Source organism: Phocoena phocoena, chromosome 6 (assembly GCF_963924675.1).
Source record: "Phocoena phocoena chromosome 6, mPhoPho1.1, whole genome shotgun sequence".
Lineage (NCBI taxonomy): Eukaryota > Metazoa > Chordata > Mammalia > Artiodactyla > Phocoenidae > Phocoena > Phocoena phocoena.
Window position 1 is genome coordinate 85,190,928 of NC_089224.1, and position 26,498 is coordinate 85,217,425.

The 26,498-nt window shown below is 37.5% G+C and overlaps 1 protein-coding gene across 1 annotated transcript in view; it reads right to left on the bottom strand.

Annotated features, from left to right (window-relative positions):
* The window catches only part of GRIN3A (glutamate ionotropic receptor NMDA type subunit 3A), a 143,661-nt gene that overhangs the window by 89,774 nt on the left and 27,389 nt on the right, over window positions 1-26,498 (bottom strand). The window contains exon 2 of the mRNA XM_065878977.1: window positions 13,352-13,956. Coding sequence (XP_065735049.1) covers window positions 13,352-13,956 — 605 coding nt within the window. The remainder of the gene's footprint in view (window positions 1-13,351; window positions 13,957-26,498) is intronic.

Genomic DNA, 26,498 nt, shown 5'->3' on the forward strand with positions numbered 1-26,498 from the left:
TAAATGCAATGAAACTGCTCATTTTGGTAGATTGCATATAATAGTAATTATTCATGTTAGCTCTCCCCAGTGGGACTCTACCACTTAAAATGAATTCTATTTAGCAACAAGTAATGAAGTCTCAGTTATCTTAGACTTTCAAACAGTTTTCTGCTTCTTTAGGGAAGTAGGGAACCAAATCATTAAAATATACAGATTAATCAACTGATAATTACCTAGGTACTATAATAGAAGGGTGACTACAACTGTGTTTCTAATGAGCAATTTACTGTTAGATTTGTTAAGACACACACACACACACACACACACACACACACACTGACATAGCCTAGGGAATAAAACAGTTATTAGTAAATAGTTTAATTTTATTTGGTCAATTTAGTGATCAGGAAAGTAAAGTTAAAGTAGTAGAAAGAGAAGCCCTTCATTATTTTAAGAATAGTTGGGGCTTAATGATTATAGACTTTTAACTGGATGGACCTACGAAGGACTACCACTGAGTAAATATATACTAAAATCATCTCAGAAAAGTGGTCTTCAGGAATCTTTTAGAGATTATATAACTCCCTCATTCTAGTAAAACCTATTCCTCATTATCAATGTTAAATAGCATTCAGCATGGCCATGACTAAAGAACAATGCTCAGTTGTCTTTGAGGCACTCATCTATCACAGAAAGACATATCAATCAGGATCTAAATGTCTTTCATTTTCCCAGATTGGAAAATCCAGTGTTTGTTTCACTATGAAGTTGGCACCAAGAAATTGGGTCTCAGAGAATCCCCGTTAATGATGGATTATTTTTATTTTCAGTTTTACAGAGAGGATAAATTAAAAATCTCATTAATAGCTTTAGTTATTGTCACATTCACTATGTATTCTTTGTAATGGAATGACAATGCATAGCCAAGTTTGAATATTCACTATGTTAGTTAAAAGATTACAGTGTTGAAATCTTGCTTTTGCTTGAAGTGATTTCTACCATGTTCCTTTTTGTCTTGCCCTGGACTCTTCTTGGATGAACAAGAAAAAGGAAAATCAGGAATAATTTTATTGGCAAGATAAACTGATACAAATACCAGGCACTGTTCTTAGTATGAGTTATAGAGATGAAAGACACACTCATTGTTTTCAAGGAGCTCAAAGTCTAGTGATGGGGAGAAAGAAAAGCGAACAGGCAATTCTAAACCAGTGTAATAAGCATTCTGATGGAGGTAGAATTGGGTGCCATTGGAACAGAAAGCAAGGGCACCCACAGTCTAGGGGTGACAAGGAAGGCTTCTGAGAGGAGCAGGTGCGAGAGCTGAGTCTTGAAGAAGGAATTACAGTTAACCAGGAAGAGAAGCTGGGGCTTGATGCTGTCAACACAGGGAGACGCATGTGCAAAAGCCAGAGACAGAGAGAGCAAGCTGCGTGATGGTAAGTGGTGAGAAATAAGGCTGGAGATGAGGGTGGGAAGTGAGTTACAAAAGGACTGAGGCCGCGATGAAGCTAATGGAGAGCCATTGAAAGAATTTTTCTGAGGAGGGACAGGATCATCAGATTTGATTTTAGAAAGATGTTGTTTTCCTGCTAGCTATATAGGAAATGGTTTGGAAGGAGAAGGTGGCTGAGCAGTTTCAGCTGTGAGGAATAATGCTCCTTTCCGCCTCTTGCTTCCTCTCTTCCTCTCTCTCTGCCTGTTTCACAAGGGCCTTAAGGTGACAAGAGCTAAGGTAATAGCAGAAGTGGAGAAGATGGCAAAATCAAGAGATATATAGTTTCAGAAAGAAAAGTAGTGATTTTGAGAGGGTCAAATGCACATGATTGCATTTAATTCACAAACTGTATTAAGAATGTGTAAAACTCGGCTTGATGGAAGGTGATATAAATAAGACCTGGAGTATTTAAGTTGATTATGAGCTAAATGAAAGCCCACAGAGCACTGTGGGAAAAAAAAGAGAGAAAAGTAATCTTAAATTCTTTTAATAGTAGTTTAGAGCCTGGGTCACAGGGACCAATAATAATACCACTACATTCTGTGCTGATCATACTACTGCTCCAGCCTAGCTATGAATTCTCAATAAATCTTCCAGTTCAAATATCATGAGGAAAGGTAGGAGGTGGAAAATTTAACAAGGGGTAGTAAGTATAACAATCTGATTGGACAGCAGAGTAGAAACATATTCAGGTTGCAGCTGAACTCTAGAGGCTTTGCATGTCCATTTTATAAGGCTGGATTTTATTTAACAGGAAAAGGGGAGCCATGAAGATTTAGAAGTAGAGTAATGATGTAACCATAAGTCTGCATTGGTAATACTGCTCTGGCAACAGGTACAACGTGTCTATAGGAAGGAAGAGATAGTGACCAGGAGACCACTTCGCAGACTAGTACAATAGCTCTGTCATGGTATGATAAGGGTCTGAATCGCACTCCATGAGTGAGAATCTGGTTGAGCACTGTGCCTTGTGCATAGTGAATGTTTAACAAAGCAGTTCAGGTATACATCTTTCTTATCAGCAGATCTCCCAAGATACCATTCTGCTTGAAAGGATAAAGGTCATTGGTTAATCTGCTTGGAGGTAACTTATTACTTCAGTAAAATTCCCAATTATGTCACTAACTAAGAATATGTGTTGATTTGAATAGGAGCTGAGATAAAATCTGAACTTTTCAAATTATGTAAAAAATGTTTTTGAGACAGTTCACAAATATAAGCAAGATCAGTGTTTAATGTATTTAATATATTTTAGAAGCCACATTTGCACACAAAACTTGACTTAATAATTAAAATATTTTCTTATGCATTAAAATAAATGAACAGAGATGTTAACAAAACATCACCCAATCAATCATTTATTCATTCCATAATACTTACTTTTGCCAGGCACTATTCCAGATTCTGGGGGATATAGTAGTGAACAAAACTCTATGTAGCTTTTAGTCAATCGAGGGAACAGAATAAATATGATAAGTAGGGAATATGAATGGGATGTTAGTGCTAAGTGCAAAGGAGAAAAAATAAAGCAGAGTAAGGAGATAAGATGTGTCAGGGTTGGTGGCAGTAGGGTGGAATTTTAGATTAGAGAGGCCAGGAGAAGGTGATATTTGAGTAAAGGGTTGAAGAAAGGGAAGGAGCTGACCAAGAGGATATCTGGGTAAAGAGCATTCCCTGTATAGGGAGCAAGGAGTCCAGTGTCCTTGAGTGTGACTGTACCAGGTATGTTTGAGAAATAGCTAAGGGAGGGAGGGGCAGGAGAGTTAAAGATGAGGTCAGAAAAAACTTATGGGGAGTGGGAGGTGGGGAAAATAGGATTTTGTAGGTCACCGTAAGGACTTTGTTTCTTCTCTACGTGAGATGGTTTTGAGCAGAGAAGTGGTAAGATAGGACCTACATTTTATTTATTTATTTATTTTTTGCGGTAGGCGGGCCTCTCACTGCTGTGGCCTCTCCCGTTGCGGAGCACAGGCTCCGGACATGCAGGCTCAGCGGCCATGGCTCACGGGGCCCAGCCACTCTGCGGCATGTGGGATCCTCCCAGACCGGGGCACGAACCCGTGTCCCCTGCATCGGCAGGCAGACTCTCAACCACTGCGTCACTAGGGAAGCCCATGACCCACATTTTAACAGGCTCATCTCACTGTTGTGTTGAGAATGGACTACAGAGAGACAAGAGCAGAAGCAGAAAGACCAGTTAGGAGGCTGTTTCAAATACCAGACAAAAGTTGATGATGGTTTAGACTGAGGTAGTAGCAGTGGAGGTGAGAAGAATTAGTTGGATCTTGATAAATTTTGAAGCTGCCACTGACAGGATTTGCTGATGGCTCATATAGTTGCTAGGAAAAGGAAACATAAGGATGACACCAAAGTTTTTTCCCTGAGTGATTGGAAGGATGGAGTTGCCATTAATTAAGATAAAGAAAACTGTAGAAGAATCAGGTTGTGAGGTGGGTGAGAACCACCAGGAGTACAGTTTTGCTAATGTTAATTTTGAGATAATTCATAGATATCCAAATGCAGTTGTCAGGTAGGTAGGTGGTGATCTTCCGGAGTTCACGAAGTAAGTCTGGACTGGAGGTACAGTTTGGGAGCCAAAAGTCTATATAGGGTATTTAAGGAGATCATAATGGTAATTGTAGTTGAGAAGAAGTTCAAGGAGTGAGTCCAGGGCACTTCAACATTTGGAGGTGTTGAAGGTGAGGAAGAACTAGCAAAGGAAACTGAGAAGTAACCAGAGACATAAAGCGGGCTATGTTGTGTTCTAGAAGCCAAGTAAAAAGGATTTTTCAAGGAGGGGACACTGATCAGCTGTGTCAATGCTTCTAACAGCTCAAATGCAATGAGGACTGAGAACTGACCGTTCGCTTTAGAAACATGTAGGCCACTGGTGACTTCATGAGAGTAAGTTCAGTGAAGTATTGGAGCCTAATGTTTCAAGGGAAAATGGAAAGAGAGAAACTGGAGATAACTCTTCAGAGAGTTATGCTATAAAGAGGACAAAAATGGAATAGTGGTGGAGAGGAAAAATTAAGTACATATATAAGTATATATATATGTGCAGGCTTTTATGATGATGGGAATGATCTAGTAAAAATAGAAAAATTGTTGATGTAGGATAGAACAGAGAGAATTCCTGGGACAGTTCCCTTGAGGGGCAAAAGGGATTGTGCTCTAAGGTGCAAGAGGGGGTGATGCTCTTTGCTGTGACAAAAGAGGAACATGGACATGAGAGAAGGCAGAGAGAATACAGGGTCCAGAGGCAAGTAGGTGGGTGGATATGGACAAGAGAGCTTGTGAAAGTTCTCTCTTGATTGCTTTAACTCATTTAGGGCATTTAAAAAGTAAATTATAGAGCTCATTATACTCTCCCCCTTATAATTCATTTGAGAGAAGGTTTATTGTATTACTCTCAAAATGAGACCGAAGGCACTCTTAAAAATGCAGAAAGCAAATAACTTTCATAAGAAATGTATTAGATCAATTCCAACTAAAATGTTTATTGTTTTGTTTTCCCATTTGGGTTTGCAAGAGTAAGTTGTAAAACTACCTGGGCCTACCACTTTCTAAAAAATTGTAATTTTTCAATCACTTTTTCAATCTCTTCTATTAAACTTTCTATTTCTCTGGGTCCATCTTGGCAAATGATATCCTCCTAAGAATTTGTTGCTATGGAACTGTATATGATATCATTTATACTAATCTTAGGATTTCTTCTAATTAATTAACTTGGGTTTTGTTAATTCCTTCTTTCTAGATCTCCTCCCACCTCTCTCTTTTCTGGATTTTTGGAAGATGAAATATTTGTGTTCATATATTCTTTAATAATAGAATGTTAACTGCAGTATTTATCTTAATTTATTGGCTTAATTACATATTCATGTATTATTTTTACTTTTTAAAATCTTGCTCTAAAATTTACTAAAGTTAAATAAAAATCTCCTACTGTAAATGATGTTGCCATGTTCTTAAAGATTTTAAGACCTGTTGCCCCTGATTTTTCTTCTTATTCAGCATATACATTTTTACTAATCTTATGTTTTTATATTCATTATAAATTTGGTATCTTTTCTTATCTTGAACTAGTTCTATCATAATCCCGTTTTTTCCAGTCTTCATTTTGGAGATGTATGAATCTACTTTTGCGTTGTCTAAATGCATCATAATCCTTATGTGTCTTCTTCCATGCCCGGTTGTTTATAAGTCATATATTTATTTCTACTTTGATCTTTTCTTCACGCATCAGCTTGTCTCTTTGCATGTCTATTTCTCTCATTTGTTTTTCATTTCTTTTAAAATTGCCCTCTTATCTTTGCTTTTTCCCCCTGTTATAGTTGCCTTCCATTAACCATATCTGTATCTGGGAATATCTGTTTTGCTCCATAAATCCTTAAAATTAATTTTTCCCTTTGGGGAAAATTGTATCTCCAGTCCAGACCTCCTTCCTGAACTCTGGAAGATCACCACCTACCTACTTGACAACTGCATTTGGATATCTATGAATTATCTCAAAGTTAACATTAGCAAAATTGAATTCCTGGTGGTTCTCACCCACCTCACAACCTGATTCTTCTACAGTTTTCTTTATCTTAATTAATGGCAACTCCATCCTTCCAGTTGCTCAGGGCAAAAGTTTTGGTGTCATCCTTATGTTTCCTTTTCCTAGCAACCACCTAATTGCAGCCAATTAACTCCATCTTTGACTTTTTAGACTGTAAGATCCTCAGCGGCATGGATTTTGACATTCTCCACATTCTGAGAGCAGTCTCTTCCGTACAGTTGCTGTGAGGAATGAACAAGTCCTCCCTTTCCCACTGCTCTGCTTCATAACACTGCAGGCTGTCCAGCTGAGACTTCAGCGTTCATCTAAGCATCTGTCACACTGAGTCATCTTTGGATCTTAGGCACAACACGGTACCTGGACAGTATAACTGCTCAGTGATGTTTGTGGGATAAATGCAATTAAACACATGTTTCCTGCTCAAATCAGACATGGGTTTCTTCAAGAGCACTTCCTCACATTGCCAGAAGAATGGGACTCAATCAGCCAGGAAGTATTGATATTGTATTTGCAATTTATAGATTATTCAGAGCATTAAAATTCTAATACATTTCTCCCTGAACAATGGAGAGTATCAAAAATAGAAATTAGTTCTATGGGAAACCTCTCTAACAATAAGGAATTTAATAGGAATTGGAAATTGCTAAATTTCAATCTTTAAAGCAGAGGCCCCACATTGTAACCATTGACTATATCCTCTTTTAAAACAACTTACAAAGCTCATCTTTTAAAATAGATTTCCATCAGTTAATGAGCAAACAGCAATTTAATAACATATTAAATGTACATACGTACACCCATGGACCATTGGGGTCTGTTTTGCCAATAAGTGAAACTATAGAGTGGAAGGAGAGCTCTTGTCCTTGACTTTTTTCCCAAGAGGAGAAAAATATCAATACTAATCTTTGTGATTGAGTCATATTTGAATATACTTCTTGGGCTGTGTGTGTGATGTGATGGGATCACTAAGTCAAAAAATCAGACACATAGACATAGTGCCCTATTTTTCAGCTTTCATGTGGCACAACTGGCAAGCTGGTACTTCTTTTCTTTCTGTGTTTTTCTCCCACAGTAGTTAGATTTGTACCATATTCTTATGTTGTTTTTCTTTCCTTTCATTTTTTGATATAAACCTTGACTTCTCTCCACAATTATGGCCTGTGCCCATCCCTTGGATGGCTCCTCTTGCTTTGTGTAATATCCAACCTTAATTCCTTCTAGCTCTCTAGATCTGGCTCCAACACTAGTCCAGGTGCTGATATCCCTTCCCTTAACATAGCCCTGTCAATGGGACACTATGTAGTATTTGCCACTGGAGGTTGAAGTGGCCCTGGGATAGATGTAGAATTCAGAGTACCTCTTTTTTTTTGACATATTTCCAAATTTTATAATAGATACATACAAAGTAAAAAGTATTCAACAAAGAATATAATCACAATTTCTACTCAGGCAAATAGAAGCTTGGAAGTTCTCCTAAGGTGGGAAATTTCCACAGTTTAAAACCTGCTGGAAGCTAGATTAAGCAAATTTAAGCTGTATTCTTCAAAACAGTGTCCTGAGGGGATACACATCTTTTACTGTTCCTTGTTTGAGGCCTCCATGACTTAGAGAAGATTTTTGACACAGCTCTTGGCAGGACTTAAGTGACATAGAGGGATGGGCAAATTCAAAGGATTTAGCCAAATTAGTCCAGTGACAGGAGTTCTTACTGGAAACATCTGGAAACATAGACCTTAACTGTTGTCCTTAAGATTCATGACACCGAAGCATGTGTTTTCTAGAAGTACTGACTCCGTGGTAGCCTTGCAGAGAAAGTTAACTTAGGAGTAACAGCTGGACACAGTAGGTCACCCCACAGCAATGGGTTCTCCTTGGAGACCCAAGGAACCAGTGTTAACATCATCCAACCCGTGGCTTTCAGGTTCAATGCAACTGCATTTCTTTTGAGTACATGTTGAAACACACAGGCTAACTAGTTTGGCTCAGTAGAGGTCTTTAGGACAAGAACACTTATACATGGGTAGTCGCACCTCCTGATTTATATAGCTTTTGGCTGAAAGAATATGAATGACAAAGTAATGGGATCCCAATTAAGGAAAGTTTATATTAATTCTGAAAGAGCCTGGAACTTGGATTTAGACAGTTTAAACCTTCCCTTGTAAAGTACTAACTGAATGACCTTAGGCATACCACTTAACTTTTCAAGGTAGGAATCCTTATAATTAAGGAAATTAAATTTTCTAGAGATTAAATAACTTTGGCAGGGTCACAATGCCAGTACATTATTGTAAAGGTGAATGGGAATACCCCAAGTTAGAATTATATCATGCCACCTCAAGTTCTCCTGGAACTCTTCTAATATCCAGCAATGAGACCAGGAACATCATCAGTTTATACCTTGGGACTTTTGAATGGGTATTTGTTTTAGTCTTTTTTTTTCTGAAGCTTCCTAGTGCCTCATAATACATGGCACATATATGTTCTGGATAATACATGCAGAATCAATAAATAAAGCAACATTTACTATTAATGAAAGGCCAGTGAATCTTGGTATTGCTTGACCATGTAAGCATAAAGATGAACATAGCCTGGAGGGGAAAGAGTCTCTCTAGCACATTGAACCATTTTTCAAGGACAACTGAGGAGCGAGCCTAACAATGCCAGCTAATGCCAAAGGATAATCACTAGTAGAATGGGTGTTGTCTCAGTGAGGAATGATAACCAAACTGCTAGGTCAAAAAAAAATGGATAAAAAATATGGATAAGTGGAGGAGCATATTGTCTCTCACTGAAAGAACAAAAGAAGGGGGTTGTAAGGTTCCTGGGAGCAGGGCCCCTGTTTTCTATTCTTTGTGTCTCCAGCATTAGCCAAGGTCCTAGCCTAATATAAGTAAGCTTCAACATATGTTAGTGGATGAATAAATGAATTAATCACTGCCCACTTGATACAGAACTGAATTGCAGAAGCTATTCCAAGAAGAAAGGCAAGATTCCATAGATTCCATAGCCTGCTGAGAAGCTAGAATAACTATCAGGACTATGATTAATTAGCTAAAGGGTCAGAGACTTATTAGGCCAAGGGGAGCAAGGTGTCTATCGATGTCTAGGGTCTTGGAATTACTAAAGGAAGGATAACTGCCTTTGACTAGGCTATGAATAACTCAAGGGGCTCTTTCTCCAGAAACATAGATTCATTACCACCCAGGGCCTTCAGATAAGCATGGGCAAATCCTAACCCTAAGAACAGCAGGGAAGTCCTCAAACTCCTATTCATTTTCAACAGTCTGTTGTTTAGAATGCGGTAAGGGAGTAAATGTGGGCAAAGCTAAAACAGATTTGGAGAAATAAAAACAAGTTTTTATATCTTAATGGTTTTTAAAAAATTAGTCACAAGGATTTTATGCTGTATTACTTTATTTGGTTAATTTGTTACAGGATCATGATTTTATAACTATGTCATGCCTAATGTTCTGCCATTCAAGTGACATCCAGAATGCATATAAAATGCATACTCCTTAGCTTGGTATAAAAGCTCTGTGTGGTATGCTATCAAATTAACAACTTTTCCAGAATCATGTCAGATTCTCTTCAGATGCAATGTACACGCCAACTGTACTAAATTTCTTTCAGGTCTTGGTAAATTTGCATATGCCATTTCCTGTGCCTGTGAGGAAATGTTTGCTCCAAACCAGAAAACTCCTATTCATTTATCAAGATCCAATTCCAGTATTTCTTCCTCATCATCAACTCTCTGAGAAGAGTTAATTATTTCCTCCTCTGTGTATTTGAACATATTTCTATTTTTAAGAACAACGTATCCCTTTGTTTTATAACCATTTACTTACTTTTCAACTCATGCACTAGGCTGTCAGCTCCAAAATGGCAGGATGCAACTCTTCATTTTGTCTGCCTCACCCTAGTTCAACAAATAGTCACTGACTGCACAGAAACACCTTTGCACATGTATTTGTGACGTTATTGCCAAATAATAGATATCATTGCTTCAAAGTAATTAACATTTAATAAAACAACTTGCAAATAAATTGTTAAAGATCACAGTATGAACTTGGCCCCCACGTGGTTTTGTCTACATTTAGTTATGATGGATGTTTGCTCTGGCATGTGGGGACCCAGGAGGAATTAAATCCTTTTTACCTGTTATTATGTCTATGTAGTCTGCCATGAGAAATGATTTTTTTCTAGTCTAAAGGCATATGCTGAAAAAGCCACGTTTTTGGTGATTTCATTAACATTTATAAATGTTAACAATTCTGTCAGCCTAAACTGAAAGTGACTGTGTGAGAAATGAAAGCTTGCATAACTCTGACACTCGATATTCATGGCTCATTATCCTCAGGACTTTCATTATGCAGTGAGGAAGTAGGGTCAGCCTCACAAAATTTAGGAATAATTAAGAAAATTACTATATGGAAATGTGACTTATGGACTGAGAATAACGAACTTTCTAAAAAGACTGTATTCAACAAAATAAATAAGGATGATGAAAAATCCACAGATGTTTATAGCTTAAGGCAGCTTTTCAGTTATTCATTATAAAGACTCCTTGAAGGCTTTTCCTCACTTCCCTTGACCCTTTCCTGAACACTTTGAAACTTTCTCTTGACTATATTCCTCAGGGAGTTTAAGAAGTCCTAGGCGTATTTCCTGAAGTTCTTTAAGTTCATTCTCAAACACATCCACAGAGATGAAAATATTGTTGCTGACCTGTATACACTGTGAATTGCTTCCAGGCTCCAAACCTCACACTCATCTTTCACAACTTTCCAAGTTTGTGGAATAATCATGTGGAAATAGCCACAAGGGCAGAGGTTATCTGCTAACCTAACATTCTATCAAAAAAAAAAAAAAAAAGGAAAAGAAAACCAGATGGTATCTAGGTAAGTTAAAAAAACTGTTTTTAATTTAGACAAAATTTTATTTATCTGTTAACCACCCATTATTCTTCTAGAGCAACAGATGGTGTAGGATGTAAATATAATATAAAATTTCCTTTTCTTTCTATGTTAATTTCAATAAATGTCTATTAAGTAGCTGCTATATGCCAGGCATCAAACTAAGTTCAATAGTATCTCCACTTAATAGAATTTATATTTTAGTTCAGAAGTCAGACACAGAGACAAATAATGATGATGGAATAGACTAAGTACCATCATATAATTTCATGTACAAAGTGCCATGGGATCTTTATAGAAGGAGGCACATAACTTTAACATAAATTAAATTTTGAGGAGCCAGAAAGATCAGTTTGATCTTGATAAAATGAACCCCTAAAGTATATACAACCCAAGTCAACAAATATTTCTGTAGCTTCTAAACATTTTTAGGATCCAAACAGAATTATTTTTCTTGTGCTCTCCATTTTATATGAGACAGAAAGACATTAAAAAATTTAATATAGTTTTCACAAGTGGTTTTTCCTGTCTATTGTTTAAGATTGTCCTTCCAAAATAATGACTATTTGAAATTATAACTAAAGGCTTTGCTTATATTTTTGTTATGAAGGAGGATGTTTCTTATCCCAGATAAAGTCCTGAGCCTCAGTGAAGTGCTAGTTGAAAAACAGTAGATTAGGACTTCCCTGGTGGCGCAGTGGTTAAGAATCTGCCTGCCAGTGCAGGGGACACGGGTTCGAGCCCTGGTCTGGGAAGATCCCACATGCCGCGGAGCAACTGAGCCCGTGTGCCACAACTACTGAGCCCGCGTGCCACAACTATGAAGCCGGCGCACCCTAGAACTCGTGCTCCGCAACAAGAGAAGCCATCACAATGAGAAGCCCGCACACCACAACAAAGAGCAGCCCCCGCTCGCCACAACTAGAGAAAGCCCGTGCACAGCAACGAAGATCCAATGCAGCCAAAAAAAAAAAAAGATTAAAAAAAAAACCAGATTAGTTCTGGATAGTGGCTATAAAATAAAACATGCATAGACCTTATTTTTTTTTCATAGACTTTAATCTTGAGGAAATTCAAATACATTATGGAAAAAATGGAAAGTTCAGTTGATGATACGACATCTAATTTTATCATTTATAGATTCCTAATAAGTGAGTTTTTGAGATATTTTATTTTATTAACATTCTTTAAGGAGTGTGTAGGCTGTGCTTAAACTCTGCCATATATATGGCATTTAGCATGTTGCCTTGCGCATAGTAGGTTCTCAATGCATACATGTGAAATTAAATGTAAAATGCTTGGCACCTTCTGATCTTTCCTCAAACGTTCATGTCTTTTAAAAGGCAAGACACCATGAGGTTACCTTGTGCTCCTCAACACAGTCAGATGGCCCTGTTCCAAGAGGACTTCCTAAAATGGGGCCAGACTATAGCTAAGCCTTCATCTCTGAAACAGCAATAATTCTCTGATTTGGCTCTCTGACCATAGGTAGTCCTTTTCAGGAAAAAAATCTAGACCCCTGTAAAATATCCTTTAAGGATTTCTCCTTTTTCCAGGGATCATGAAAACCATGTCTATAGGATGAATTATTCTTTAACTTAAACAGGCTTTTTCATTCTAGATTCTGAACCAGATTGAGGAACTGGAAAAGAAAGGTAGCTAATTTTAAAAAGTATATATATATATATAAAAAACATAAAAAATATATATATACATTTTACTCTTGTGGAACTCTTAGTTCTATCTATCTATCTACTTACCTATCATCTACCATCTATCTATCACAACTCCTCCATGGATAGTAGGATCTACTGTTATATCTTTTTACATAAATGGGTATAGGACATAGGAAACTAAGGCTCAGAGAAGTTAAATCACTTGACCAAGTCATGCAAAGCTAAAATTCAAGCATAGGGAGTCTGGCTCCAGGGTCTATGTCTTTAGTCACTTCTCTATTCTGCCTTATTCATCATAGCCTGGGAGTAGAGAGAAAAGTCTATCTCCAGCGTGACTAATTTTTTTCTCTGTATAGATTTAGAGAGATTTGTCCAAGTCTGTTGATATAGGAAAGAGTGAGCAGGGATGGAAACATTTGTTGTGCATCTACTATGAGCTGAGCAGTGTTAGGTACTTTTCATATAGAATTTTGTGGTGTCTTTATTATAATATATCAAGCTATTTAATATTATCTTAGTTTACTAGTGAGAAAACTGAGGCTCAGAGTTTTTAAATAGCTTGCCAAGAACACATAGCTAGTATGGGACTAAGCCAGGATTTAAAAGTGGGACTGAGGATTCCCCACTATATGCCATGTGCTTTCTGCAAATGGGATAGATAGGGAGATTTTATTTCCTATCACAGTCCTATGACTGGGGATGTAAACCAGGTCTTGCATCCTACCTTGATAAATATTGTCCTGAAGTGAGATTTGCAGTTTCCACATCCATGCAGTTCATCGTGCTGGGAATGAGAGCAAGTTCTGGCTGGATCATGGTGGCTGTGGCTACAGCTCTTGCAACCAGTTCCATGGCATCTTGTACATAGTACTCAAAGACAGACTGTGTTGTTTTTCCATGAGCAATGAGCCCTAAGGGCAGACCTTCTGTCCTCAGTTGCTCAACATTCTGGGAATCCCCCAGCACCCAATGAAGCTCAGGGGCTGCTACCCCAAACTGGGTGGTAATTTCGAAAATCCGCCGGATACTTTCCATGTCGCAGCCAAACATCACCATTGTGGGCGTACTGTTCTTAACGCTCTCAAGCTGGACCTGCAGGAAGCTCAAGAGGTCCTCAGTGGAGGAGAGGTTGATGGTGATGTTGATGATAGAGCCCAGGTGGAACTTGGAATTATTCTGGGTAAGGACGAGGAAGTCGGTGATGTTCCAGTCTTCCTGGCACAGCAACAAGCTAAAATTGTACCAGTTGTTCATGGTCAGGATTGAGACAGTGACATCAGCATCAGAACTTAATGAATTTTCTAAACTCAGTTGGAGGTGAAGGGGATTCTGTATTTAAAGATATGAAAAAGAAGAATTAGAAAGTAATGGCCAAAGATTATAATATAGGGTACTTTTGCTTTCTTATGAGGCTTCATCTTTTATTTTTCCCTATGATATTCAACTGCCTCTGGGATAAAATTCCCATAATTTTGAAAGCTATGTTTCCTGTCTAATGGAATTGATTCCTTACAGCTGATTTCCTTATAATTTTTGCTCGGAGTACCAGAGGGCAGATGATTCTTGGTGTAAATGTCAGGGGTGACACAACTATACATTTAATCTTAAATTTTTATCAGGCTTGTCTACTTCCTACAGACAGTCTCCTTTAGGCATCCCATTTCTGACTATCCCTCTTCTTAACTCATGTGTTCAATTTTCCTGTCAGGTGAAATAATTTAAAGAAATTACTTTTGCTTTCCTTTAAAACTACTAGTAGAAAAATCTTAAAACAGTGCAGGTGCTTGTATTAAGGATGGTGTGGAAAAAGGATGCATCATAGTTTCCCAAACTTCTAGCCCCTGAGGAAGGCACATTTAATATATGTGGTGCTATATTTAAATGTTTATGTTCCCCAAAATTCGTATGTTGAAATCCTAATCCCCAATGTGATGGTATGAGGTGATGGGGCCTTTGGGAAGTAATTAGGTCATGCGGGCAGAACCCTCATGAATGAGATTAATGTCCAAGAGGCTCAAAAGAATTCCCTTACCCCTTCCACAATATGAGGACACAGTGAGAAGCTGGCAGTCTGCCACCATGCTGGGACCCTGATTTTGAAATTCTAGCGTCCAGAATTGTGAGAAATGAAATTCTGTTGTTTACAATCTACCCAGTCTGTGTTACAGCAGCCTAAATACACTAATACATATGGAATAATTAACAATATACTTATAAAAATTAAATACATAGTCTAATATTGAAGGTTTGATTGCATTTCTGTATCTACTGAGACTGGATTCTTGCTGTGAAGGGTGAAATGTGTGCCATTTAAACACATTTATGTAACTTCCACCACAATTTCATCTACTTATAGAACTCACCAACTCAATGAAAGAAAAGTATCTTATTTGAAAAATCACAAACTATTAATCATATAGATGATGTGGAAATAGTCCTCTAATGAATGAATCTGTTAATTGTTCTGAGAGTAGACATTTGACACATTTATCCTTTAACACTGACATCCTGAGGATGGTTAGCACAATGCTTTACACAAGGTAGTGTACAATAGACACAGTCCAAATTGACTAAATATGGTCCTATTTTGGAGCTATTAGACTATTGAACTATTTTTGAGAACTTGCCAAACATTCAAGTCAATAACATGAGGAGGGCTTTCGCAGTAAAATTTCATGCCCTTGTACAAAAGGAAAGAAGTGTGGCCTTCCTTTATCTACCAAAAAGTGTATAACAAGAAATAGAGTTTGAGCTGAACTTTGAACTCTTTGAAGGGTTAAAAGCATTCTGATATGTGTAGAATAAGGAGTGAGGATTCCAAAGGAATTTATGGGAGAAGAACTATTACCAAAGGCAGTAAATGAGAGTAATCATAATGGTAAGGAAGAGGTAGTCTTAAAAGTTATTTTGATAACTTGACTTTTGTCCTTCTAAATTAAGCTTTTGAGCAGGACTTGTAATGATAAAACCAGAGCTTTTGGAGGATCATCTATGGGTAGTATTCAAAAGGGAGAGGGAAAATAAGCCTTCTAGGATTTCGATAAGGTGCTAAGGGTTTAAGCTGGAAGCCAGTGTTGGTAATGATAGGAAGAGTGATTAAAAAAAAGGTTTTTTTAAAATTAAAATTTAGTGACAAGGTCAGATGTAAGAAGCAAAAGGAGAAAGGTGTCAAAAAACCAGGAGGTAGGTAGTTCCTGTTTCTAGGCTTGGGATGCCATATAAGATAAAGGATCAGAAGCTTCATTTCCTCACTTACTACTGATGAATATAAATTGCTCCAGAGAGTTCTTTCTTTCCTCCTCTTTTAACTTTCTTCCCTTCCTTCCTTTTTATATCCTCCTGTGCCTCAACCCTCTTCCAGAGTCAGTGAGCAATGGAAGGCAAGCTATACATTTAGCTGGCAGGAACAAATTATTCCCAACTGTTTTCTTGGCCTCAGTTCCCTATTCTGTTGCCAGTTTTCTTTCTAAAACATAAATATGACCATATCATTCTTCTGCACCATAACCTCTGAATCACCCATAGGACAAATTTCAAACTTCACCTGTAACACTCCAAACATGTACCCCAAGACAGGTCATAGTAGACAAATTATTTTTCTTGTGTCAGAGTGAGCATGTTCACATCTACACAAATTTGATACGCTAAATTCCCCACCTGTGAATGTACTTGCCTATATTCATATTCAGCCTAGAACTCAACTCTTACATGCAGATTTCCAGAAATTAGCTTACGTTCCACTTACTACTGTTTCTGCTGCTGAGCTTTTTTTCTCGCAGTATTTTTGCCCTTTTGATTTCCTGCAATGGTGAACTGGGTTTTTGTTTGACTGCCTCTCTGACTGTTGCCCAAGCAGAATTAATCGTCTCATGTCTGTGTCTGGGTTTCATTTTGTTCATCCCTTTATTACAGCACCCTTCATACCGTAAGTTAGTTATTTGGTTAAGTGCTTATCTCCCACACTAGACTGGAAGCTCCTTTAGGATAAGGACCATATCTCAATCATCTCTTCTAACACAGTTATTAGTTAACCAGAGATAGTACTTATCAACTGGAATTTTCTTTTGTCCATCCTGGGCTATGATCATAATCTTGTCACTGAAAGACTGAGAAGAAAACTATTTCCAGCAGAGCTGTACGACCCAATATTTTGCCCCCAGTGGGGACAAAGGCCCATCTATCCACTTCCTACAGAGAGATTCATTAAATCAGTATGTGAGGATCATGTTCTAATGGAGGCAGAGATGAAAATGTTCTCCTCTTGCTAAATAGGGAAGTAAAATTAGCTAATCACATTGAGCATTCAGCACCAGAGAGACAAATGCATTTGGCATGAGAGAGTGACAGAGGAGTAAAATGAAAGCCCCTCCCTGTGGATTATGTGATCTGTATAATCACACTCATCCCTACAAACAATTCTAGTAAGAAAGTCTAGATGTGGAAGTTAATCCTTACACAAATCTAAGGAACACAATTCTTCAAATAAATATTTATTAAATAATAGTTTAGAAACATCTAGTGATATTATATTTATCTGGCAGCCTCAGAAGCAAAATCTCCTAATTTCTCTCCATATAATAATCAAGGGAAAGGTGCGTGTACGTGTGTGTGCATGACACACACACACAGATATGGAAACTTAAAACAAAAAATTCAAGCCTAATAGTAAAACTTTCATCAAAATCTGGGACAAAAATTAAACCAGACCTATCAAATGAAACTGAGAATCAAAATCTATGTCTGAGAGATAGTTTGCTGTTTGCAGAAGAACAACCCATGGCCTGAAGGAAGGTATAATTTAAAAAAAAATTTCTACATTGTTTATCTCCTAAATCAGAGATCCAATAACAAAACAACTTGAGTCAGGAAGCCTCTCTCAACCATGCTGACAGTAAAAACTGCTTCATAAGTGCATTCAATTTATATAAATTAAAATATATAGGCTCAGGAGGAGGTAGGGGGAGAGAAAAATTAAGTAGTACTGATAATTCTAATTATCCTAAGTGAGTGTATTCTTTATTACCTATGACTATTATATATAGGTATTATGTATTATAATAAATACATGTTATTGTACACAGTTATATACACAAAATCATGTATGCCAAATTAAATAGGTAATTTTTAAAAACTGAAGTATAGTTAATGTACAACATTATGTCAATTTCAGGTGTGCAACAGTGATTTGACATTCAAATATATTATGAAATGATCACCATAATATGTCTGGTAACCATCTGTCACCCTTCAAAATTATTACAGTATTATTGACTACTATATTCCTTAAGCTGTCTAATACTTTCTCATAAGTTATTTATTTTATAACTGGTAGCTTGTATCTCTTAGTCTCTTTCACCTATTTCATCCAACCTCCACCCCAACCTCTGGCAACCACCAGTTTGTTCTCTTTATCTATGTCTGTTTCTGCTTTGTTTTTGTTTGTTGATTCGTTTTGTTTTTTAGATTCCACATATAAGTGAAACCATATGGTACTTGTCTTTCTCTGTCTGACTTACTTCACTTAGCGTAATACCCTCTAGACCCAACCATGTTGTCACAAGTGGCAAGATTTCATCCTTTTTTATGGCTGAGTAATATTCCACTGTGTGTGTGTGTGTGTGTGTGTGTGTGTGTGTGTGTGTGTGTGTGTGTCACACATCTGCTTTATCCACTCATCTTTTGATGGACACTTAGGTCATTTCTATGTTTTTGCTAACTTAAGGAATTTTCTAATGTAATTTTCCTATACTTTGAATTGAGTCTTTATTTCTAAGCAAGATAACACGCATCTCCACTCCACTGAGTTTTAGGGTTTTATTCCCATCATAATCTGCTTCTACATTATTTGGGGGCTGACATTCCCAAAAGTATGGGCCAGAAGTGTGGATGGGAAATGGCCATGTTGAAATGCACTCATGGAATGAAATCTCAACAAGTCAAGTGCAGAGCTGGAAGGAGAGAGGAGTTGCCAAGACAGCAGTGCAGTTGCCAGTGTCAGAGAATTGCAGAAGTGTCAGAGATTTATTCAGTTGTGTAAGGGAAGATTGCTTTAGCTGTTATGGAGCATAGTGGATTTACAACTAGTAAAAGATTAAAATTCCACAGAAACAAAAACCAGGCGAGAAGGGTAAGAAAATGTGGAAAAATAAAAAGATAGAGGGGCTGTGCCTTAAGAGATATTAGAACACAACAGAAAATGCAATTTTTATATAACCATAATAATTAAGACAGGTAAGTATTAACAAAAGGATTAACCGGTAAATAAATAGAACAGATGTTAATGCACATTAAGAAGTACATTGATTTAATATACTATATTAATATATTGAATACTATACACTGAAAATTATAAAGGAATATAGAAGAAACATATGAAGTTAAGAGTTGAGAAAATAGATTTTTTGGGAAAATAAATATCATTCAAAGTCCTAGTTCTACCATATATTAAAAATAAATTCCAGGCCATTTAAGAGCTAAAAGTACAATGTCAAATCATTAAAAGTTAGAGCATATAGGTAAATGTGTCAGAAATCACAATGATAAAGAGAAATACATTAAACTAAATATTACAATATGCTTTATTTCCAGCATTAAACACCTCTCATAAGCAAACAAACAAAAAAATAAAAATATGAGAAACAAAAGAATATTTGCAACATATTTGACAGAGTTAATGGTCACAAAATGTAAAGAACATTTACTAATCAATCAGGAAATAGAACCCATGACTGAGCATTCATTCAATCAAGAAAATTAATTTTAAGCTCCTACTGTGAGCCATACTCTGTAAAAATTTCCTGTTGTCTATACAGTGGGTGAGAGATAGACAATTTACAGATAAGTAGACAAACACTTAATATAATTATAATTATGGAAATTACTGTAAATGAAACTAATAAGGTGTAGCAAGACTAGGAAAGGGGAAAGAGTATCCCAGGAAAAGTGTAATAATTATGATTAGTAGGGTAGGTGGATGCACATATTTGCACTGTATAAGCACTCTCTAACTGGGACTTCAGAAAAAATAAGGGATGTGTATAAAAATGATTAATCACTATATATAGGTAAACACAAATACTGATTTTTTAAAACATACACATTTAACTAAAAATGTAGTTTCATTTTGACCATCCATTCCTCTTTGACTAGGTACAATCTTCCTAGTCCCAGATGAATGGTTGGAGCCACTACCTGCTTCTACATTCCCTCTGCTTGATTCTTTTATTTTAAATTTTGTTTATTTATTTATTTATTCTTGGCTGCATTGGGTCTTCGTTGCTGCACGCGGGCTTTCTCTAGTTGCGGTGAGCGGGGGCTACTCTTCGTTACAGCTCACAGGCTTTTTATTGCGGTGGCTTCTCTTGTTGCGGAGCACAGGCTCTAGGTGCACAGGCTTCAGTAGTTGCAGCATGCAGGCTCAGTAGTTGCGGCTTGTGGGCACTAGAGTGCAGGCTCAGTAGCTGTGGCACAGGGGCTTAGTTGCCCGCGGCATGTGGGATCTTCCCGGACCAGCGCTCGAACCCGTGTCCCCTGCATTGGCAGGTGGGTTCTTAACCACTGTGCCACCAGGGAAGTCCCCTCTGCTTGATTCTTTACCCTCCCCTTTTGCAGTATCTTCAATGTTCTTGCTCAAATCCTAAACTGTCCCTTCTGGCTGGACCACTGTCTTCAGTCAGCTGAGCTTTTCTCTCCTTTTGTGGGACAGTAAGTATTGTGCTTAGGACTTAGTAGTCCTAGCAACCTATCCTTAGCTTCTGGCTCCATCATTTACAAGCCATGTGGCTTTCAACAAGTCACTCAGTGTCTCTGAGTCATAAACTTCTCATCTCTAAAATGAGGAAAATACTACCTCCTACCTTACAGGTTCATTTAGAGAATTAAATGTGAGAATGTGATAATGCATGGAAAGTAACTGGCCCAGAGTGAAGGCCCAGTAAGTAACAGTTGTTACAGTTTTCTTAGAGTTAAGTCATTGTGTTGGACATGCCTGCTAAAGTGATTGCGATACAATTTTTTTCTTTGCTATTCTTGCTCTTTTTCCTTTCTCTTTTCACCCAATGGTCCCTGCAATAAATATCTTTTACAAATACCAATTATACCAACTCCTTAGCAGGAAAAGAGCAACTCCATCTCAGGATGGGAGCCGCTATTTATTTGGAAGACATCATATTCACAGCAGAGCACACCCCCCCACCATAAAAAATCCCCCAAAGCAAAAAACTTCTTTCTTTGGTAACTAGCTCCAGTGTGACATCACGAGTTAAGGAATTTTGGGCGCCAGTTGCTGGAGATCCCCCATCAATCTTTGTTCTTCCCAAGAGCACAGATTCAGCTATTTTGGGGATCAGTAAAAGTTTCAAAAACAGAATTCATTGCAGCAACGAGCTTGTCAGATACTTTGAGATATTCCCTGACAGAAGAAAAGAGGTAATGAGGTTGGGTTTGCTTCAAGAGAGAAGAAAAGATGAAATTCTCTCAGCTCTTGCCTGGGCAAGCAAACCCATTTAGTTTTGACTTCTAGGCCAAAGCTCAGAAAGCTCAAGTGAGCATAATATTTCCACTACTTTTAATGAGATGAAATTCCCTTCTATTCCTAAGTCTGCTGATTGCTAAAGGTGTTCAAAGGGCTCAGAACCGCTTCCTACACTGCTATCGCTTCTCCTCAGCCAAGGAGGCTGCAGGAAGTTTGCTGTTTCTCATTACTGCACAGCTCATTTGACCTATATTATATAGAAGTCTTTTTCTTTCTGAAAATTAAAGCTTATTCCTTTAGAAGCCCAGGCTTTTAAATAAATTAACTGTTTTTGCGGTTGCATTAGGGATTCAGGCAAACATAAGGCATAGTCCCTGCCCAGTAATTGTAATCTAATAATAATACAAATGAAAAGCTAATACCTACCAATGGCCCTAGTGCTTTTTGCATATTGTCTTATTTTATCCTCACAATGACCTCATGAGGTGATTACGATGATTAGCCTCCTTTAACAGATGACAAAAATGAGGCTCAGAAAGAGTGAGTAATTTCCCCAAGGTTGCACAGCTACTGAGAAATAGAGCCTGGGTCCAAAATCCAAGTTTGTAAGACTTGAAAGCCTGTGCTTTGGGCCAGTACTCTATACTGCTCCCTCCACTTGGTAAGAATATAATGTGCATTAGTCTTGACATTTGTAGATTAAAATTTATAGCTCCAGTTATTTGCAAGTAATCCTAAAAGCCCATGGAATCAAGTCCCTTTTTTTTTTTTTAATTTATTTTTAAATTTATTTATTTATTTATGGCTGAGTTGGGTCTTCGTTTCTGTGCGAGGGCCCTCTCTAGCCGTAGCAAGTGGGGGCCACTCTTCTTATTGAAGTATTCAAACTATTGTTATAGACACTCTCTCAGTGACAAACTGCAGCATATTTTCTTATAATGGGAACTGTTGGAATGTGCACCAGATAAACTGTCTAGCATGCAAGTTAAATTTCCTATGGAAATTTGATTATTTTATGTCAATGCAGCTTGAAACTATTATTAAGAGATGGCTTATGTCACATACTAATTGGCTTTATTATACTAAGAATGAAAAGTCAGCTAAATGTTGATTATTTCTATTAACTGACACCACAGTTGACATAAACTTTTTTCTCGATTCTGTAAGCCATTTTTTAATTGATACAAGTACATGTTTTGTACATTTAAACCATGGTTCAACTAATTGTGATGTAACATGGCTTTCGTATATTCTGGTTTAGCATTCCAGATTAATTTCTATAATATCATAAAATCTATAAAATCAATTTAGTCGCATAATGGCTTCTTATTTCATTTGAAAATTTTGAAAAATTAAATGGACTCACATTCATTGCTTGCTACCTGACACTGACCAGTTTAATACTAGAAATAGTATTAGCATGACCTTAAATAGTATCTAAGTAAATTTCCATCTTACCACCTTATTTCAAAACTTGTGATCTATTCATTATGATTAAGCTTTGCTGCAATACATTTTATTTCACTTGCATTAATAGGCACACATTAGCATTGTTAATTCTTTGTACCTTTCAAATCGTGGTTCAAAATAAGAAGGCATTAGAAATATTGAATTTAGTTTCAAAGTCTCTGGTCACAGAGGCAGTGTTTTCTCATGAATTAGAGGAAGTAGAATTAGAGCCTTCAAACTCTTAAAGCCTCTATAAGCAGTTCTGGTGACTTCAGGTCCAGAATGATGAATCCTGAATGAACAGACCTATGTTCATTCAGGATGGTCTATGTGAGCATTGTCACTTATTATGAAATGAAAAATGAACTGTTTGGTTAATTTTCAAACTTAAGATTTGGATTGCATCTGGCCCTGTTGTGAACTCACTTGTCACATCATTGCCTGTATCCATTCAAGCCTAGTGATAATCAGATAAGGCAGAAATATTAAGTTTGAAGGTCCACCAAAAGCTAATTAGTGCACTTATGATTTTATCATTTGGTTTATAAGGGACCTTAAAGCTCACTTAATTCAAACTCCTGTACAGTTTACAGAATGCCATGTATTAAGGTGCAAGAGTGAGTTAAAGGTCTTTCTCGTTCTATTTTGAAAGTTGATAATTTGTTTAATTGAGGTGGTCTGTCTTCCTTACAGTCTTTTGTGAATATGACTAAATTTTTAATATTTATGAATATAGCTACTTGTGTTTAATTTTATTTTAAAGGAAAGAGTCAGGCTCAGCCCAAACTTGCACACTCTAATATCTCTCTGCAGTCCTTAAACCACAAATAATTGCTCTTTATAAAAGAGGTATAAAGAGTGTACTGATTTATGAATTCACTAATTTTTCTTCTCCACTGTGACAAACATATACAATCACATCATGTCTTGAAAGGGAAACATTAATCGCTAACATATCTAGTGCTAAAAAGAATTAAATCAAATTAAATGGATTTTCTGGGTTTCCATCCAACTTACTATATGAACTCTGGAATAATCTCTTTCTGGAATTACTTACTGTCCATATATATTCATTCTGTTAGCATTATTTAGCCTCCATTGGCATTTTAATTTTTTTTAAACTCTCGCATATCACACCAAAGGCCTTTGGGCTTTAAAATGAGAAGAACCACCAAAGATCATCATCTTTTCTAAGTCAGTGCAGGGAACATAGACCCACAAAGAGATCAGGGACCTTGAGAGGTCTTTACTGTTTCCAGAATAAAAGAGAATTGATAACCCAGCCTTTGTAACCCAGTCCAGCATCTCAAAGTGCTAAATTCACAATGTTGATGATTTTCTCTCTCCCTCTGCCTGTGTCCTGGGTGATCCTGGAGAGTCCTGATATCTTATTTCTTGCCTCCCTTTCCAGATTATGCAAGATCCATCAGAGCTGACTGTTACATCTCTGTTTTCTAGCCGTCATCCTTATCTCCTTTGAAGCACAACAGGGGTGGTACTGTTTGTTCAATTGTCTAAATATATCTTAGTTTCCTTTGATCTTGGAAGCCACTTCAAAAACCTTGGAATTCGCAGCTCTCTTGCCTCTACATCCATGGATCATTTTCTCTGCCCAGAACACTCTTTACCTCTCTTTTTGCATCACTAACTCCTAGTCATCTTTCAAGGCTGTGCTCAGGTTTCTTTTCTCTGGTTAAACATTGTTACTTGCTTCACCCTCAAGTTGTATTACTTGTCTGTCTTTTATCTGCAGCCCCACCATATTTTGTACCTTTGCCTCTCATTTATTACATGGCATAATCATTAGTTTACTCATCTCTCTCCTTCCCTGGAATATTTGGGGGCTAGAGATGTTCCCTCATGTAGTGAAATCCTGAGTTACATTGCCCAGAAAATAAGAGACTCACAGAGAAGTGTTGGTTGAATGAATAAACGGTGATATGTAAGTTTAGATTTAGAGGAGAAGTTTGACCTTTAGCTGAGATGTGTCTATTTTTTATGTCATTTTCCTTCCTGTTTGACTAATATGGTGTCTCTCTAGAGCCAAGAATGATTATTATCTGCTTTCCCATAAAATCCTATCCTTCCAGATGACACAAATCTTCTCTGATGTCAATCAGAAAAGTGGCACCTGAATGCCAAGAGGATTGACAGAATTGCTCAAATGCATATTCGCCCCAGGCACTGTTTAGAAATACAAGTGAATCATGATATGCTCAAACTCAGTGTGTGTCAGTCATTTTCTTTACTCTAAAGACAGTTGTGGAGAAATATTTATTGTGCTTTATAAATTATTCGTAATTGAATTTGTTTAAATGCTCAACAGTGATGCATTTAAAACATGATTCAATATACAAAAGTATCAATACTGAGGCAACCTTTCAGTTACCTGTTATCTAGACTGAGGTACCATTATAGAACTGGAGAAATGACTTTGAAATCTCTGTGACCAACCTACAGTGGGATTCTAACAAAGTAACTGGAAATGACAATAAATAAAAACTATGTTAAGGGAAAGAAGAGGACAAAGGAAGATGACAGAAGTCTTATCAGTATTTTAAACCTTAAAATAACACACCTATTATTACTACGAATAACAAAGTATCTTGGAGTTTGCATAAAAGAGAAAGTAATTAAGCTTCTACTTGAGTTCAGAGACACAACTTGGCTTGGAGGATGGGAGAGGGAAACATGGACACCTGAACTACAGTATGAACTCTCCCCTCTCTTTGCCCTGTGTTAGTCTACTTTGCCACTTACTGTAGATGGTGGAAGTATGAAGATGCTTACTCTTCCTCAAGAAAATAAAGTGCAGATTGTTATAAGCTGAAGTAAGGTGGGTCCAGAACTGGTACCTGTAGTGTCTGGCAATTTTCTTTTTTTTTTTTTAATTTATTTTTGGCTGTGTGGGGTCTTCGTTGCTGCGCGCAGGCTTCCCCTAGTTGCGGCAAGCGGGAGCTACTCTTCATTGTAGTGTGCGGGCTTCTCATTGTGGTGGCTTCTCTTGCTGCGGAGCACGGGCTCTAGGCACGTGGGCTTCAGTAGTTGTGGCACACGGGCTTCAGTATTTGTGGCTCGCGGGCTCTAGAGTGCAGGCTCAGTAGTTGTGGTGCACAGGCTTAGTTTCTCCGCGGCATGTGGGATCTTCCCAGACCAGGGCTCGAACCCATGTCCCCTGCATTGGCAGGCGGATTCTCAGCCAGTGCGCCACCAGGGAAGTCCTGGCAATTTTCAATTAGAGAAAAGATGGGTAATTTTTTCTTTCTTCTTTCTCACCTCCCTAATGACCTTGTTCTGGAATTTGCTTCAGCAGTTTCTCTCTCTCCCCTGGGATCTCCCATAAGCTTACAAATATCCTCAATATCATCCACTTTCCTACTCCAGCTACTATTCTAGCTATTACTCCTTTTCTGCAGCACAAGTCTGAAGATGTATCAATACTTAAAATTACTTATTCCTCATTTTTCATTTTTCTCACCTAATCAGGCTTTTGAATTCACCACCACAACTTTTATTGAAGCAGACAATGACCAGATACTACTGAAGTGAAAGGATGATTTTCACTGTATAGGTGACTCACCTCTAAATACCATACAACACAGTTTTTCACTCCCTCTTGAGACACTTCATCTTCTAGGCTTCTCAATTCCATAGATGGGCCTTGTTTTCTTCTTACCTCACCAGTTTATCAGTCTATCATTTTTCTAAATTTGATGCCCCTGGCTCTGTCCTTGCCTCCTGTTTTCTCATCTACGCTACAGCCTACTAAATTTAAGTACCACGTATACCCTTTATTCTCTAACCTGGGCCTTGTGTATTTGACTGCCTTCTTGATATCTCTTTTTGGATTCCTGTTAGGCATCTGAAACCTAACAAGTCCAAAGAGATTCATTGTGTTCTTTCCTCTTACCCCCACTCTACCCCTGCCAAATCCACTTTCTTGAAAGCC